The following is a 17,464-nucleotide window of genomic DNA, read 5'->3' as shown; positions in this document are numbered from 1 at the left end:
CGAATATAAAATCCTGCTATTTCTTCAGGTAATGTAAGCTCAGTTTGGGTGGAAGCCAAATACTAAATTAGAGTGTAAAGGTGTTTGCCGTGCATTGACACCACCTTTGTAGTCCATCAGAGCTGAACCAAGACAATCCTCAAATTTCATACTTTTTCAAGCAACTTTCCCTTCTTTCCCTCACTTCAAGATTTCTATGTGGATACATTCACTTTTTTTTTTTGGTCCTTTAATAGCTACACTGACTATTTAGTTTATCTTAAAAGAAGTCCTTTTTAAGGTATCTTTAAAATCATTCCATTTTGATAGCGGATCATTGGTATGTTGGGACCAACAAAGTTCCCTGCAGTAGAAAAATGGAGGTTAAGAGAAGAGGTCCAAGAGACTACTGTATGACTTAATTAATTTGCTTCCCAATCAGAAATCTATACTGGAATAAAATTAATTGAAAATTAGTTGATTAGTTTCTTCCAGGTCTGGGCCAAATATCATAAAACCAAAGCACTTTTCATAGTTATAAAAAGTTAAATTTTCTGCCAAATATCATATTACAGGATAGAGGCATAGAGATATAGATTTAGAGCTCTCTGTGATGTTTCCAAAGGTTTCAGCTTTTGTATTCTAAACCAGAGACCAAGTGCACCAGCAAATGCTTTGAAAGTCATTTTAAAACTATTCGATTTCTGGGAGGCATTAACATGAGATACCTTTAAGGCAGTAAGCTTCTAAAATATGTTTTCTGGCAGAATTCTTCCATGAGCACTATTATATGTGAGAAATTGCAACTCAGTAAGTATGACAGCTTAGTAAAGATTTTTATGGTCCCACATATGTCCAACAATACTTGGAAACTACGGGTTCCTTCCTTCTAATTTGGAAGGGATATCAGTCAACAGTAGCAACAGATATGGGGATGGTAGAGACTAATATCTTGAAAATGGCTGAAAATAGACCACGTGATCTGTTTTGTCATTTTTGGACTATACACAAAGTCTATGCCATAATATTTGCAGCCCTTCTACCTAATGAATTCATAGGCCTTTGGAATTTTTTAAATGGAATCCTATATCTAGTCATATTTAAGGGATGTGGTAATGCTAGAAGATATTTCTGGCTCTATGTAAGAGAGAACTGAATCCTATGTTTCTTAGAAGTCAATTCAAAGAATATCTCATTCATAAGTCAAGGCAACAATCTATAAACATCCTAAAGAGAAAATGAGTCTAAAAATAATAGAAGTACATTTTGGTCTTGACCATAAGTCTAGCTGATAACTGAAAAAAGTAATAAAGGAAAAAATGGATTGAGTGGCTAGGAACCTTGACACCTGCATTTTAAGAAATTTTTTTTACTTTGAATTTTTCTATGAAATTCCTATTAAGAGCATGACATATTTGTGCATTAACTCAGTGTACATGTGCACATTCTGTAAAATGATCAAAAAATTACAAATTACTTTAATTTGCTTCTCTAACAGGTGACTCTAATCAGTTTTATTGCTTCATATTTTGTAGCTCACTGAGCATAACTAGGGCTCTTTCAAGATTCCATAGAATTGTCTAGCAAGGAGAGTGCCTAACTACCTCGTGGCCAAGCTATTTTCACGTAGAATTGGTTCCTCAAAATAAATGACATCCTTTGACAACTCTGTGTGTGTGTGTGTGTGTGTGTGTGTGTGTGTGTGCGTGTGTTTTGTATTACACCCACACAGGAAAATGATGGAATGCAAAGTTTAATTTTATACTGTAGCTTCTAACATTTATTTCTCAGATGCTGTAGGGGAAGCATAAAGTTTTAAGTAAATAGTAAATATAAATTTAGCTATTTAAAAGCACTGTGGTATGAAATCCTATATACAATCATCAAAAGTCAAATTCCTGCATTTCTTTCTGGGGGGATGATAGCTATAGTAAGGTTACAAGAAGCCCATTTGGAAAGTTAATTTCATAAAATTTTATTGTGGAATTATCAAACTCAAAAGAAATGGTTTCCTGCAGGCCATATATTGACTCAGAAATATCACAAATTAACATTATCTATGTTGGATTCTATTTTTATTTATTTTGTTAAACATTTACCAATTACATTTTAATCTAGGACCAGTGGCACTCAGCCTCTTACTACTCCCATTTGCCAAACTGGACACCTTTGCTCTAGTGCCTTGGACAAGTAATCAGAATTGTGTGACTTATCCAGGGTAAGGCAGAGAAAGTCTGAATCTGATAGCTAGCTATAGGGTCTTAAAAACTATAGAGTATAGTTCAGTAGAATCATTCTGTATTTAAAATTCAGTTGGACTTTATTTCTCAAAATAGAGGCCTTAGGGATAATGTGCTTCTTTAGATAGCTCAAATTTCTATAAATCAATTTATATTCTAAATATGCCAGGGAGATCTTACTATTTAAAAGTATTGTTAAGTGAATCCTTTTATGAAGTAAAATACAGTTCTGCTAATTTATCTGTTTAATAATTTATATGCTGGGTTCTCTTAAAATGGGCAAGCAAGAGATAGGGAGAGGGAAGGTGAAGCTTTCTGCTGCATAAATCATGTAAGTTCATCTCAACAATATGACATGTTTCTACATGTTTGGGTCTAAGTTTATCAAATTAATATCTTCTCTAGAACTTTAGAAATTCCTATGATAAAATGAATTTACTTAAGAATATTTAACTTGAGCTATCATACATTAAAAAAATTAAACCCTTACTCTCTTCTTAGAATTGATGCTAATTATTGAGTCTAAGGTAGAAGAGCAGTAAGGGCTAGGCCACTGGGGTTAAAGGTTTGCCAAGGATCATTCAGCTAGGGAAGTATCTGAGGCCAGATTTGAAATGAAGTTCTCACAATTCCAGGCCTGGTACTCTATCTGCCATCATCAATTATTAATGAAGATGGCCAATAACTGGCGGAGAAAGACTAGCTTGAGTTGTCTTAGACTTTAGAAATTCCTACTTTTACTTTTTTTGATCTCCATTTTTATTTTCTGGTTTTACTGCAGTTTAAGATGACAACGGCCAAAAGCTTTGCATCCTTTGGTAGCCAAATACTAATAGTTCCACTACCTCATTTCCCTTTATTAGATCAGTAAATTCAATAAACTTCTGGGGAATTTTTTCAATATGGTGAAGAATGTTGAGGAAATTGGAGTAATGTATGAACCATGAATAGGATGGCGCAGAGAATGCTTTACTTTACTGCATTAAAACATAAGAAAACTAAATTGACATTGAGGCTCAATTAAGGTTATATGTTTGACCATTTGGATGGAATTCTTTATTCCATTTGGGCAAATATTCAATCAACTCAGTGTAAAAACTCATTTTGTTCTCTGAATTGTTGAGTTGTTTCAGTGAGATCACCAAATCAAATACTGGTTTTAACAATGGGCAAATCTGGCTTGAAGCTGAGTATTTCCAGGCAAGAAAAAATTGCAGGGTCATTTGGGCTCTTCTGAAGATTTGAATGACCAGTACTGACTGGTGTGTAAACTACCAATAAGTAATCTCCCACTGAGGGCCACAAGACATGTTTGTAGAGTCTAGAATGTGATTTGGGTCAGTGTAGCTATGCTTTCAGTGTTAGAAGATAAAAATGTAAATTTTTAGATATTCATTTAGGTTCTATGATGAAAACCCAAACTGAAAAATGCAGTTGCCTATGTCCTTCCTCCTTCTCCTGTATGAAAAAAGGCCCCCACCCCTTAGTTTGCTTGTTAGTAGGATTTCACAGCAAATCCACAGTCAAAGTGATGAGTTTTTCCATCAGTTGGGACTTCATACCTGCAGTAATTTATTGCCATACACAGGCTCTTGATACACTACTCTATAAGGAAACAGAAATGTAATGTTTTCAATGCAAAAAATGAAGTAAATAAAGATGCTTAAGTCAGACAAAATCCCAGAGCAATTCATTTACAAGTTTGCTTCTACTAACATATAGATCAATCTATTCATAGCTATACATACATAGGAGATAGGTGTGATCAAAACCAAAAGCAAATGACATAAAAAAGATATTTTCTGAAAGAATCTTAGTTAAGATTTTATTTTAATTGGAAATTCACAAAAAGGAAAAGTAATATAAAACACATAAAACAGAATAGCTATATACAGTATTGATATGCTTTTAAAAAAGAGAAATGATAATTTCATGGCTTCTGATTCCTCAATACATATTTAAACAGGTCATATTAACTACACATTTGTAAGGGAGGTATTCCTGTCTTGAATTGCATGTAAGACCCTCTGAGAATTTTAGATTGTGGCCTAATTACTGTGGATAAAGTAAGATAATTTTGGTGAAGTTCAAATTAGTGGAAAGTCCCCCTAAGTAGTTGCCCACATTCAAATTCATACTTTTCAAAGTTATAATTTTGTAAAATATAGTAATTTGTCCTAGCCAAATAGAAATTAAGTTCAAATTTGAATACTAGCACCATTTTCAGGGATACATTATTCACACTAATCAGGACTTTGATATAAGAGTACTAGTTAAATCATATTTGAATATATTTCTTTTTTTTTAACCACTGACTTCTGTCTTCTAATCAATATTAAATATTTATTCTAAGGCAGAATTTTAGTAAAGGCTGGGCAACTGGGCTCAACTGACTTGCCCAAGTTAACACAATTAGGACATATTTCATTGAAATTTTCTTTTCTTTCATTTATATCCTTAGTACAGGTTAGCATAGATAAAGTATAGTAATAACAATAGGATAAGTATAAGATTAACACTATGTTTAATAAATATAATAATAATGTTAGGTATGGCTTTAGAATTACATAGAATATTGAGCATACAGGAGAGTTTTTTATCTCTCCATATGCTCGAAGGGGTGAAATTATAAGGGTAATATTCAAAAATGAATATTGTTTTATTAGTTTAGAGATAAGAAGTAAAGTGGCTGGCTTGAGAAAGAACTGGAGTTTGAAGCAGAGCTGAGAGAGTGTGTTAATTTCAATTGCTGACAGTTATAAATGTTTTTCTGTGTCAATTACTCTGGCAGTTGAGAGTTGGTCACTGGCAGTTGGCAGAGACATACTCTGAGAGACTCTCTCAGGGCTGGAGGGCAAAGGTAAGAATTATAAGGATAATAGTGGTAGTTTTATTTAGATAGTATAAATTTGGGTTAGTCGTATCAGAGAAGATTAGTGTAGCCTGTGAAACACAGGAGAGGCAGATCCTTGTGGAACCAGGGAGTTTATTTGGGTGGACTTAGAATCCCTTAGAATTAGAAATCCTTGTTATCCTTATATATTTCAATAAACATTTTATTTTTATAAATTGCCATTTATTATATTTACAGAGGCCAGATTGAACCCAGGTCCTCCCAGCTCCAGGTCTGCCACTCTATCCACTGTGCTACCTTGTTGCTCTATATTTAAATATATTTTGTATAAATTATAAAAGGCCAACAAGGCTTTGCACATTTGGCTCAACCCAAGAACTAAGGACGTGAGTACCCCTCATGAAATAGTTTGCACTTTACTTTTGCATCGTTTGCACCGTTATTTTTAGTTCCTTTTCATAAAGAACATTAGATAGTATCCTTGAACAATAATGGAAAAACTCTTTGCCATAGGTAATTCATTTAGGCCTAACATATCTTCTATGTACTGAATAACTTCTTTTTTGGTTTCTATGCATAGTAGTAGAGAATTGGGGTTGTGGGGGGAGGGTAAAAAACCTTTTGCCCATGAAAAATTTATTTCATGTTAGCACTATTCTTTTATGTGACAGGAGACCTTCTACACCAAGTCCTCAAAGGTCTTAATGATACTCATTATAAGCACTCTGTTTTAAAAGAGCTCTGTCTTAAAAGTTTTATGTTTTTAATATTTTGGATTGCTTTCTCAAATTATTTTCACTATTCAGAATAACCCTGGCCTGTGTTAAGATCAATGAGTTGCTGGGCTTTGCTGCTAACAGATATTGACTGATTCTCTTACATTATTTCCCTCACCAAAATCAAAGAATATCTTGCCTTGTTCTACTCATTAAATATTTCAGGTATAGGTATTTTTGTGTCTCCATAAAATACATCTTTTGTGTAAGACCCTAAAGAGCAATAGGTCCATGTTACATGTTTATATTCTCCTCCTCAAGTCAAGTGTCTAGCACAATAATAGGGGCTCCATAAATATATTGAATGTAATAGATTTGTGTTAAGGTCATATTTCAGGGAATTAGAAGTTCTGGTGCTTATTACTGAGCCATACTTTCTCCTTCAGTCTTGCTATATTGATTGAGCCTGCTCTTTTTTGGCTTTCAGATCCATGGACGGAAGGCATTACTTCAAGTAAAAAATTGGTAATTGGCACTATTGTCCACCAGGGGCCTTGAGGATTACAGGATAACTTTAGGACATTATCTAATCCAATCCTTTTCAGATGAGGAAACTAAAACACAGATTGGTTAAGTGACTTGCCAAAGACAATATAATTAGTAAGAAGCAGAGCCAGAGTTTGGACCAGATGTTCTGGCTCCTAAGCCAGTGTTTTTTCCACTACTCAACATCAACTTGGAATTGTGAGTGATACTATGATTTTTAATAGTATTTTCTATTATTAAGTATTTGTATTTATGTGTTACAATAATACCAGTCTACAAATTCATTACGGTATTATTTGCTATTGCTGATATTGTTGCTGTTGTTTAGTTGTTTCAGATACTTTGTGACTCCATTTGGGGTTTTCTTGGCAAATATCCTGGAGTGGTTTGCCATTTCTTTCTCCAGCTCTTTTTATAAATGAAGAAACCAAGGCAATCAGGGTTAAATGATTTGTTCAGAGTCACACAGCTACTAAGTGTCTGAGGCTAGATCTGAACTCGTGTCTTACTGAATCTTGGCCTATGGTGCTCTTTACAGCTTCCTAGATGACCCTCAGCTTTAGTTATAAACTGGGTCTAGGCTGGCTATGATTTAGTGGAATTTAATTGCTGAAGAACCAAACAATTTCTATTATGATGTATAAGGAGGTGCCACAACAAAGACACCTAAGAGTGGTGTCAGCATGAGGTTTCACACTGGGCCATCCACTATTTATCAAATCGAGTGATTCAGTACTTACTTCAGAAGTCATACTGTTTCAAGGCACAAGCAACAAATAAATTCATTTTAAAGTTGTAAACCAGTCTTCTCTCTACCTATACCCGCTTTGTCCATCTGAAGGCAAATTGTAATGCCCTCTGACTTCTAAAGCAAACTGAATAATACTCTCACAAAGGGTGGCATGTTTGTGACCTAAGTAAACTTTTGCCATTAAATGCATTATTATTTTATCCAATGCTTCACTTTTTATCCAATTTTATCCAATTCCTTCTCGTTTCCATCTCTATGCCCCCCCCTTGCCTCTTATCATTCCAGCTGTTGTTTTATTGCTACCACTAATACTATATGCTCTCTATGAACAACTTTCTGAAAATAGGAGTTTGACTTACTAGCAGATCCTTATCAACTTTATGTCCTTTTAAAATTGCTATTTTTCTCAATATTAGGTGACTCATTCTATTCTTTTTTCCCTTTAAAATTTACATATCTCTCTCTAATCAGATCCAGGTAAATAACCTAGAATTCTGACTTACTGCTAACATCTGATGGTTCTGTAGTTTCCCCATAAGTTCTTGCCAGATACTTAGCTATATCACCCCAAAAGAACTGATTCCAATGCATAGAGGCCTTTCTTCTGAAGGACCTTGCCACTGTCCTAACCAAATATAGAACTGGACAAGGATTGGGGAGAAAGGGGTAGAGATCAAGGAAAACAAATATATTCTTTTGGATATTTTGAAGCCTTTGTCTATTATAGGTAAAAATGTATAAACTTTAGGATAAGGGTTTATGCCAATGTATCTTTGCATATTATGCAAGATACTATTTTAAAGTCCCCTCAAAAGTATAATAGCACCAAATGATAGAGTTTGGTTGCATGTGTGAAAAAATTGTAGAGATATGCCTTTAATAACTGTAAATAATCACCAAAGTTTTTCATTCCTGGGCTAGTTGAAGGGCTTGATGTGAATCACTGTGGAGGAAAGATCATAGAGAGCAACATGGCTGAGGGAATAAAGTGCTGATCTTGGGCAGTCAGAAGACTTGGGTTCAAATCCTCTCTAGAATACTTACTAGCTATGTTAACTACAGGCAAGTCACTTGATTTTTCAGTGTCTGTTTCCTCATCATTAAAATATAAATGATACTACCTATAGTACCTTCCTCACAAAGTTGGGAAATTCAGACTATATAATGAGTGTAAAATGTTTTATAAATCTTATAGCACTATGTGAACATCAACTATTATTATGGGAAAGAACTAAAAAGTGGAATAAAAAGTCTAATCTAACATAAATGATCATACCCTGCTCATCGAAATACCTCCAATCCTTGGATGAGGAAATAGTAAAGATGAAAACTAACTCATTCCTAATAGTAGAGACTCCTAAGAGTTGAAACTGCCTTAGAGGCCAATCTTCTACTCAATACAAGCATACCTTTTACAACTTCACAGTTTCAACGTATGTCAAGTGAGAATATCTAATATTCAAAGCAGCCTTTTCTATTGCTAGATAGCCTAATCTAATAGAATCGTACAATTTAGGGAGGAACTTTGGTGATCATTCAGTTCATATCATTGGACTCCACTTTACGGATCAAGAGACTCAGTGATGACTAGTACTAAATTCTTTATACTGGCATAACATCCACATTTTAAATCTGGTTTTACCCTTTACAGTTGAAGAGAACAAATCTATCACCTCCACATAAGAACCCTTCAAATTGGAGTTGCTTATTATGTTTCCCCTAAAACTTTTCTCCTAATAAAATATTAGATAGAAAATAAAGGAGAGAAATAACAAAAAGATAATGAAAAGTACTAATGGTAGTTGGCCTTAATCTGTGGCCATAAATATAAGCCACAATTACTATCACAACATAACCTTCCAGTGGAACTGGCAAGTTTGAGGCAAGGATAGAGAAGAGGGGAAAAAAGGGGGAAAAAAAGGAGTAGAAGAAGGCAAAGGGAATAGATGGGGTGGAAATAGAAGGAAAGGGAAAGAGATATGCGATGGGGCATGGAAAAGTGTCACAATTTCCTCTATTGCCATTCAGTGGCATCAGTGACATAAACTTGCCAGCCCTACTCTACTAGAACACTAAAAAAAAAAGATTTTTTTTTTTGCTTTAAACTTAGTAAGCTACTCAGCAGAATTGAATTTCGAAACACAGGTATTCTGAGGGCTCCTTTCAAATATACAAATGTTTGTATATTTTTGGGGGGCAGGGGGAGTTTGCAGGAATCAATATTTATCCAAAAGAGAAGCTCTATACAGTTGGGAATTTTCCTTGAATCCTCTATACCTAGAAATTTGACCTACTCCCAAAGTGATATGCTTCCATTCCAGTGATATTACAATTATGGGCTTTATGAGTTTCTTTTTGAGATGTTCTCACCTAATCTAACACTTTTTTCACATCTCAGGTTGGTTCGAGTCAAAATGAATTATGGAATTCAGTGTTCTCACAGGAAGACTGAAATTTTTAGTAAATTCTAGCATAAGTGCATCAGGTCTTTCATTCATAAATAGATGCCTTGTGTTTATTCTGTGTTGGTCTTATTGCTTCTTTATGTGGCACCTCTTTTGTCTGTTTCTCATTTTTTTAATTTGATTTCATTTTGCTTTGTCCTTTTGTTGCTACAATTCTCTCTGTACTCCCCTCTCCCTAATACTTCTGCTTACCTAGTGTTTCTAGCTATTCAAATTATTTTTCTCCCTCAAAGAGTTTACTGTTTTCAACTCTTCTTAATGCTACTACTTTCCTTTCAGAATCTTTTTTTCCCCTCACAAAGCTTCAGTTTATACTATTGTAAATCCTTATTAAGTGAGTTGTAGGTGTTCCGAGATCAGCCAAAAGCTCATTCATACAAGTTAGTACTCAGCAGGAACATAAATTCTGAACCAGCTGTTGATTCCCTTTCTGCTAATTTCTATATATGTATAACTCACTAAGTCTCTTTTGATACACATTACAGGTAGATATAACAATATAACACAGATAAAAGAGGAAACACCCATTTTTCTGGAAGAGGTAGAGGAGGAGAAATGGTAGATAGCCATAAACAAACTGAAGAATACCTCCCCCACCCATTCCTCAGGAAAACAACAAAAACAAAAAACAACACACATAGCTATTACTGAATCTAACACCGAGCTTCATTCCTCATTGTTAAAAAGATCATTCTTTGTAGTGATTATCGTTTCCTTAATTACTAACAGGTCCATTTTGTCTGGAACGTTTTATTAAGCATCACAAGTAACTTTCTGATCCATAGTGTCAGTCAGGTGGGTCTTTTTTCCTTTAATTAATGTTAACCTGGAGTTTATAGATAGATTGGGGGGGGGGAGTTTGTGAACTTGAAGGGGAAATCTCATTATATGCATCCTTATTTCAATTAAAAATATTTTATTCTTTCAAAAATATTATTCTAAGAAGGAAACAAGAGGCTTCATCAGTCCTGCCAAAGGGGTCCATTATATTAAAAAGGCTAATACATTACTTATTATTTAGATGAAATAAGAACAAAGCATGTTTTTAGTTCTTATTATGGTGGTGCAGACATTTGTCTCCTGGAGGTGGACAAAATGTAGAAGATCAAACTTTTGGATTTTAGAGCTGGAGACTATCTAATTTGATATCTTCATTTTACAAATGATGAAGCTGAGGCAAATGACATCAGTAATTAGAAACAGATATGGGAATAGAAAGAACTCCAATTCCCTAATTCCCAATCCTGTTTTTCTTCTATCAAGTAGAAAGAAGGTTTTTCTTTAGTGGTAAAAAAAAGGATTCCCAGCAAATTCTTATCCAAGTCAACAAACAAGTTATATCCACCCCTTAAATAGTAGAAATTGGAAATCAATATACATATTCATAGAATATATAACTTTATAGAATTTTATCTTAGAAAAATAATTTTCTTATATTATTTCTAAACTTCACAAAATACGAATCTCATTTTAAAGGAGCATTAAAGAAAACTATATGTGACTAGGGACGTCTAAGAGGTAACTATTGTTTCTTTTAGAAAGGCCAAAAGACTACGTTTCTTGAAGCTAGGATATATCACATATAAGTTTTAATTTTACTCGGATATTTATAAGAAGTGTATTAATTCTAAGGAAATCTGGTGTTTATATTTAATAAAGACATTAAAATTCTAGCTGGAAGTCAAATTATAGGTCATCTAGCACAACACTCTATGCCAACAAGGATGGTGAAACCCAAGTAAATTCAGGGACTTGCCCAAGGTCACAAAGGTATTGAATAAATGTAGTTAAAGTACTTTATGGGCTGTAGTATAGTGAACAACAAGCAGTTAAGTTGGCCTCCTCAACATTTTACAATTCAAAAATTCTAAATTGCACCCTACCTTACTAGGGAAAAAATGTATATCAATAGGGCTGGAATAATTTCATTATCTACATGAATTTCTAAAAATAATTTCATATTATAAAAATTATAGTTTACAAAGGATTAAGTAAAAAACAACAACATACTATCCTTACTTTCTTTCATCAAAATACCCTCTCAGAAATGTGAACTATTTTCATGTATTTAGTTTAATATCGTTAACTAGGAAGTCTTTTAGAGGTGCTTTCTTGAGTGACTGAAAATACAAATGGGCAATATTTTTAAATGCCATTTACTGAATTTTAAATGCCCCCACCAATTTAATTTATATCATTATTTTGAGGGTTGATGCTATAATAATTAAGATGATAAAACCTCTCTAAGAGAATAAAAAGTTTAATTACAAACTGACCTATCTTAAGTCTACTTTCCAGAAGTTAAAAAGGACAAAGAAAGTTAAGTAAAATTTTAAGTCAGATTATTTTTATTTTCAGGGAGAGAGGGAGAGATAGATGGCATAGAGGACACTGATGTTCAACAAAAATTTAGATTATATTTCATTATAATAATTTAACACACTTTCCTACTCATTTCAAGGTTATATAAGATTTTTTTACTATTGATAATAATGCCTAATAAAATGTGTTTAACAAATAAAAATGGAAACAGAGCCATGAAAATACCTTTTAAACCTACAAATGAGTAACCAAGATCATTTGGGTAGTTCTGGGTATTAATGTGAAGGGAGCATATTGAACAACTTTGGAGAGCATATTTTTATGAAGTGAGGAAGGAGGAGATATTGATTTCACAAAAGAGAAATCTTTTCTTAAATCTGTATTCTTTTAGGAGATGATGGAAAGGTTAATTTGGCTCTACTAAACAATGAAAGCTATAGTGAACAGAAAGGTTTTTCAACTTAAGTGTAATTCTCTCAATTCTTTCTAACAGTCCAGAGAAAAGAAATTAAAAAACAAAAACAAACAAAAAAACCCAAGAAAACAAAAAATAGAGTACAGCTTCATAGCAAACTTGTAAAAAGAATGACTCCAGGAATGTACAAGGACAGCATGCACATTAATGAATACTTACATAAATGTCTGCACCATAAAATCCATCCTGGTAAACAACACTGCAAGGATGCACACACAAAGAAAAACATCCATATTAGTGCATTTCCACATGCAAACACACCAACCCCTGCACTGGTGAGGTTAGTCTTGTCACAAGAATGAAAAAGGTATAAAGGGGACAGTGTTCGCATTGCTTAAGGAGGTTGGGCAGAATATCAATAGCTCTAGCTGGGAAAAAGGAAATTTGCATTTCTTTTGGCCAAGAAGCAGGGAATGGTGGTGTACCATATATCAAATTGCCAAGTGTTTATGAATGGAAATGTAGAAATACATAACTTTTAAATTTAGAAACCGTTGAGTTTTAACCAATGAAGCCCATGCAAATGCTACTTTCGAGAGCTAGTTCTCCATTTAGTCAAGCTTCACGTTTTCTGCTTAATATGTTGGCAAATAAGTGCCTGGAAACTGTAGCTTATTGGTTATGTCTATGTAATGGAGAAGAGCTGAATGATTGTTACTTTAAAATGCATAGTTTAAAAATATGAAACTAAAGAATCCCTCAGACTTTCCTTATAGCCTCTACATATCACAGGTATTTTTGTTCTTCTTATAGATAGCTATCATTCATTCCACGTTGTAAATTGAGAACAGTCTCCAAAACTCAAAATGTACCTATGACTGATGTATGAAAAATGACCTGCACATTCTTAGAATTATTCATTTCCAATTTAAATCAGCCCAACCCAGACTTTTAATTAACTTCCACAAAACTATCTTTACTGAATCACAATCTCTGCCAGAAAAGGACCACTCTAGAGAAAATATGACAGAGACAATTCTCAAATGTTCTTGGTCTAGCTCAGGCCAAAGATCTCCAATACATGTTCTAATGTATCTCAGTTATCTAGGGACCAAATGGCATTTTGCAAGTTAGGAAATCTATTTGATTAATTTTTTTCTGAGGCGTTTGATTCCTGGTGCTGACAGAATATGTAAATGTGATTTATTAAAGGAGAAAATATTTAAATAGAAAATCTGCCCACATTCACCAAATGCCTTTCTGGATTTTAGTATCAGGGCTAATATTACCCCCAAATCAACAGTTTGTTAAAGAAAAATCATTTTATAAAACACATGAATATCTCTTAAGATGATTTAGCAGAGAACTCAAAATGTGCATCCAATGGAGTCTTTTCAGAGCTGATAGGCTAAAGCCTGATATACTGTAGATAAGAAATGGTTATCAATACTTGGGAGGTAGTCAAGTATGGCTTTCTGAGGTTTTTATTTTAATTTTCTCAAAATAAAGTTGAGGATCCTACATGATAAGTAGGAAAAATGCCTAATCTGGTATATTAAAAGAATGTTTTGAACCATTATCTGGGTTCTCTTTACTCATTTCAAATGGGCATAGTTTTTGCCTTTCAAGAGACAGATGCGGGATCATCTAAGGGGCTTCAAAATGAATATTGTACAATAGAACAAACCACACATATGTCTCTGCAGCTCAGAGCTAGAGTCAGATTTCAAAACTCTCAAAATAGGTCTGTTCTAACTTGCATTATTATAGTTCCCTTTTGGGAACATTTGGGGAAGTAGTGAGGAGTGGGGAGCAAGATATAGAAAGATATGATAAAAAACTTGATTCTTGATAATTGTGATAATTATAGACTGTGTGATTGACAATAATTATTGATAAAAAACAATTCATCTGAAGTTGTAAACTGTAAATTGTACAAATCATTAGTATGATAATGTAAATTGTAAAAATCATACATCTGATAAGCATTGGAGTAGGAGTTTATACAAAGAGTATTTTTTAAAACCCTTACCCTTCCATCTTAGAATCAATATTATGCATTGGTTCCAAGGCAGAAGAGTGGTAAGGGCTAGGCAATGGGAGTTAAGTGACTTGCTTAGGATCACACAGCAAGGATGTGTCTGAGGTCAAATTTGAACCCAGGACTTCCCATCTCTGTGCCTGACTCTCAATCCATTGAGTCACTAACCTATTCCTCCATTCATTCTTTTTTTTTTTTAGAATATTTTTCCATGGCTACATAATTCAAGATCCCCTTCACCCACTCCTTTCTCCTCCCCCGTCCCAAAGCTGACAAGCAGTTCTATCGAATGATCTTTTAACATCAAAACCTTAATCATATCCCAATCACACTATGTGGTCAATCATATATTTTTTCTAATGTATTTTTGGTTCCACAGTTCATTCTCTGGACATGGATAGTGTTCTTCCTCACAAGTTCCTCTGGATTGTCCTGGGCTGTTGCATTACAGCTATTACAGAAGTCCGTTACATTCGATTGTACCACAGTGTATCAGTCTCTGTATAAGGTCTCCTGGTTCTGCTCCTCTCACTCTGCATCAATTCCTCAAGGTCGTTCCAGTTCTCATGGAATTCCTCCAGTTCATTATTCCTTTGAGCACAATAGTATTCCATCACCCACATATGTTCAGCCATTCCCCAATTTATGGGCATCCCCTCATTTTCCAATTTTTGCCACCACAAAGAGAGCAGCTATGAATATTCTTGTACATGCCTTTATCCTTATTATCTCTTTGGGGTACAAACCCAGCAGTGCTATGGCTGGATCAAAGGGTAGGCATTCGTTTAAAGCCCTTTGGACATAGTTCCAAATTGCCCTCCAGAATGGTTGGACTAATTCACAACTCCACCAGTAGTGTATTAGTGTTCCAACTTTGCCACATCCCCTCCAACATTAATCACCCTCCTTTGTTGTCATATAGGCCAATCTATTAGGTGTGAGGTAGTACCTCAGAGTTGCCCTGATTTGCATTTCTCTAATCAGGAGGGATTTAGAATACATTTTCATGTGCTTATTGATAGTTTTAATTTCATCCTGTGAAAATTGCCTATTCATGTCCCTTGACCATTTGTGGACTGGGGAATGGCTTGATTTTTTTGTAGATTTGACTTGGTTCTTTATATACTTGGGAAATTAAAACTTTGTCTGAGAATTTTGTTATAAAAATATTCTCCCAGTTTGTTGCTTTTCTTCTAATTTTGGTTGCATTGGTTTTGTTTGTGCAAAACTTTTTAAATTTGATATCATCAAAGTCATTCCCTTTACATTGTTCTCTATCTCTTGCCTGGTCTTAAATTCCTTCCTTTCCCACAGATCTGACAGGTATACTAATCTTTGTTCACCTAATTTACATTATGATTTCACTCTTTATATTTAAGTCATTTACCCATTTTGCATTTATCTTGGGGTGTAAGATGTTGATGTAAACCTAATTTTCCCCATACTCTTTTCCAATTTTCCTAGAAGTTTTGTCAAAGAGTTATTTTTCCAAAAGCTGGGATCTTTGTGTTTATTGAACACTAGCTTACTAAGGTCATTTACCCCATGTCTATTCCATTGATCCTCCCTTGTGTCTCATAGCCAGTACCATATTGTTTTGAAGACCTTATAGTACAATTTAAGATCTGGTACTGCTAGGCACCCATCCTTCACTTTTTTTTTCATTGTTTCCCTTGATATTCTTGATCTTTTGTTCTTCCAAGTGAACTTTGTTATAATTTTTTTCCTAATTCTATAAAAAAAAATTTTTGGTAGTTTGATAGACACTGAATAAGTAGATTAATTTGGGTAGGATTGACATTTTTCTTATATTAGCTCATCCTACCCAGGTGCAGTTAATGTTTTTCCAATTGTTTAGGAGTAGTTTTAGTTGTGTGAAAAGTGTTTTGTAGTTGTGTCTATATAGTTTCTATGTTTGTTTTGGCAGAAAGATTCTTAAATATTTTATATTGTCTAGAGTAATTTTAAATGGAGTTTGTCTTCCTAACTTCTGCTGCTGAATTTTGTTGGAAATATATAGAAATGATGATGATTTTTGTGGGTTTGTTTTGTACCCTATAACTTTAACTAAAGTTGTTAATTATTTCCACTAGCCTTTTAGTTGATTTTCTGGGATTATTTAAGTATACCATCTTATCATCTGCTTAGAGTGATAGTTTAGTCTCCTCACTGCCTACTTTAATGCCTTCAATTTCTTTTTCTTCTCTAATTGTTAATGCTAGCTTTTCTAGTACAATATTGAATAAAAGAGGTGATAATGAGCATTTTTGCTTTACTCCTGATCTTATTGGGAAGGTTTCTAACTTATCTCCATTGCAGATGATACTTGCTGATATTTTCAAATATATCCTGTTTATTATTTTTAGGAAAAGCCCATCTATTCCTATACTTTCTAGTGTTTTCAATAGGAATGAGTGTTGTATTTTGTCAAAGGCTTTTCCAGCATCTATTGAGATAATCATGTAATTTCTGTTGTTTTGATTATTGATAAGATTAATTATGTGGATGGTTTTCCTAATATTAAACAAGCCCTGCATTCCTGGTATAAATTACACCTGATCATAATGAATAACCCTTGTGATCACTTGCTGGAGTCTTTTTGCTAATATTATATTTAAGATTTTTGCATCTATATTCATTAAGGAGATTAGTTTTTGGTTTTCTTTCTCTGTTTTTGGTCTGTCTGGCTTTGTAATCAATACCATATTTGTGTCATCAAAGGAATTTGGTAAAATTCCTTCTTTGCTTATTTTTCCAAGTAATTAGGATTAGTAATTCTTTAAATGTTTGATAGAATTCACTTGTGAATCCATTTGGTCCTGGGGATTTTTTCTTAGGAAGTTCCTTGATTGCTTATACTATTTCTTTTTCTGAGATGGGACTGTTTAAGAATTCTATTTCCTCTTTTGTTAATCTGGGCAATTTATGTTTTTTTTAATATTCACCAGTTTCAACTACATTGTCATATTTATTGCCATATAATTGAACAAAGTAGTTCTTAATAATTGCCTTAATTTCCTCTTTATTAGAGGTGAGATTGCTCCTTTCATCTTTGATACTGTTAATTTGATTTTATTCTCTTTATTAGATTGACTAGTACTTTATTTTGTTTTTTCAAAATATCAGCCCCTAGTC

The 17,464-nt window shown here is 33.8% G+C and overlaps 1 protein-coding gene across 47 annotated transcripts in view; it reads right to left on the bottom strand.

Moving 5' to 3' along the window:
• Nucleotides 1–17,464, bottom strand: part of RBFOX1 (RNA binding fox-1 homolog 1) — a 2,817,840-nt gene that overhangs the window by 40,699 nt on the left and 2,759,677 nt on the right. For 37 of the 47 annotated variants that reach the window (XM_056804034.1, XM_056804033.1, XM_056804032.1 and 34 more), the window contains one exon: nucleotides 12,508–12,547. In XM_056804034.1, the coding sequence (XP_056660012.1) occupies nucleotides 12,508–12,547 (40 nt within the window). Of the gene's footprint in view, nucleotides 1–3,781; nucleotides 3,825–12,507; nucleotides 12,548–17,464 lie in introns of all 47 variants that reach the window. The other 10 variants (XM_056804035.1, XM_056804037.1, XM_056804078.1 and 7 more) reach the window with 1 other exon arrangement.

The sequence above is a fragment of the Monodelphis domestica genome, chromosome 7 (assembly GCF_027887165.1).
Source record: "Monodelphis domestica isolate mMonDom1 chromosome 7, mMonDom1.pri, whole genome shotgun sequence".
NCBI lineage: Eukaryota > Metazoa > Chordata > Mammalia > Didelphimorphia > Didelphidae > Monodelphis > Monodelphis domestica.
This window is presented reverse-complemented; position numbering and strand designations above follow the sequence as displayed.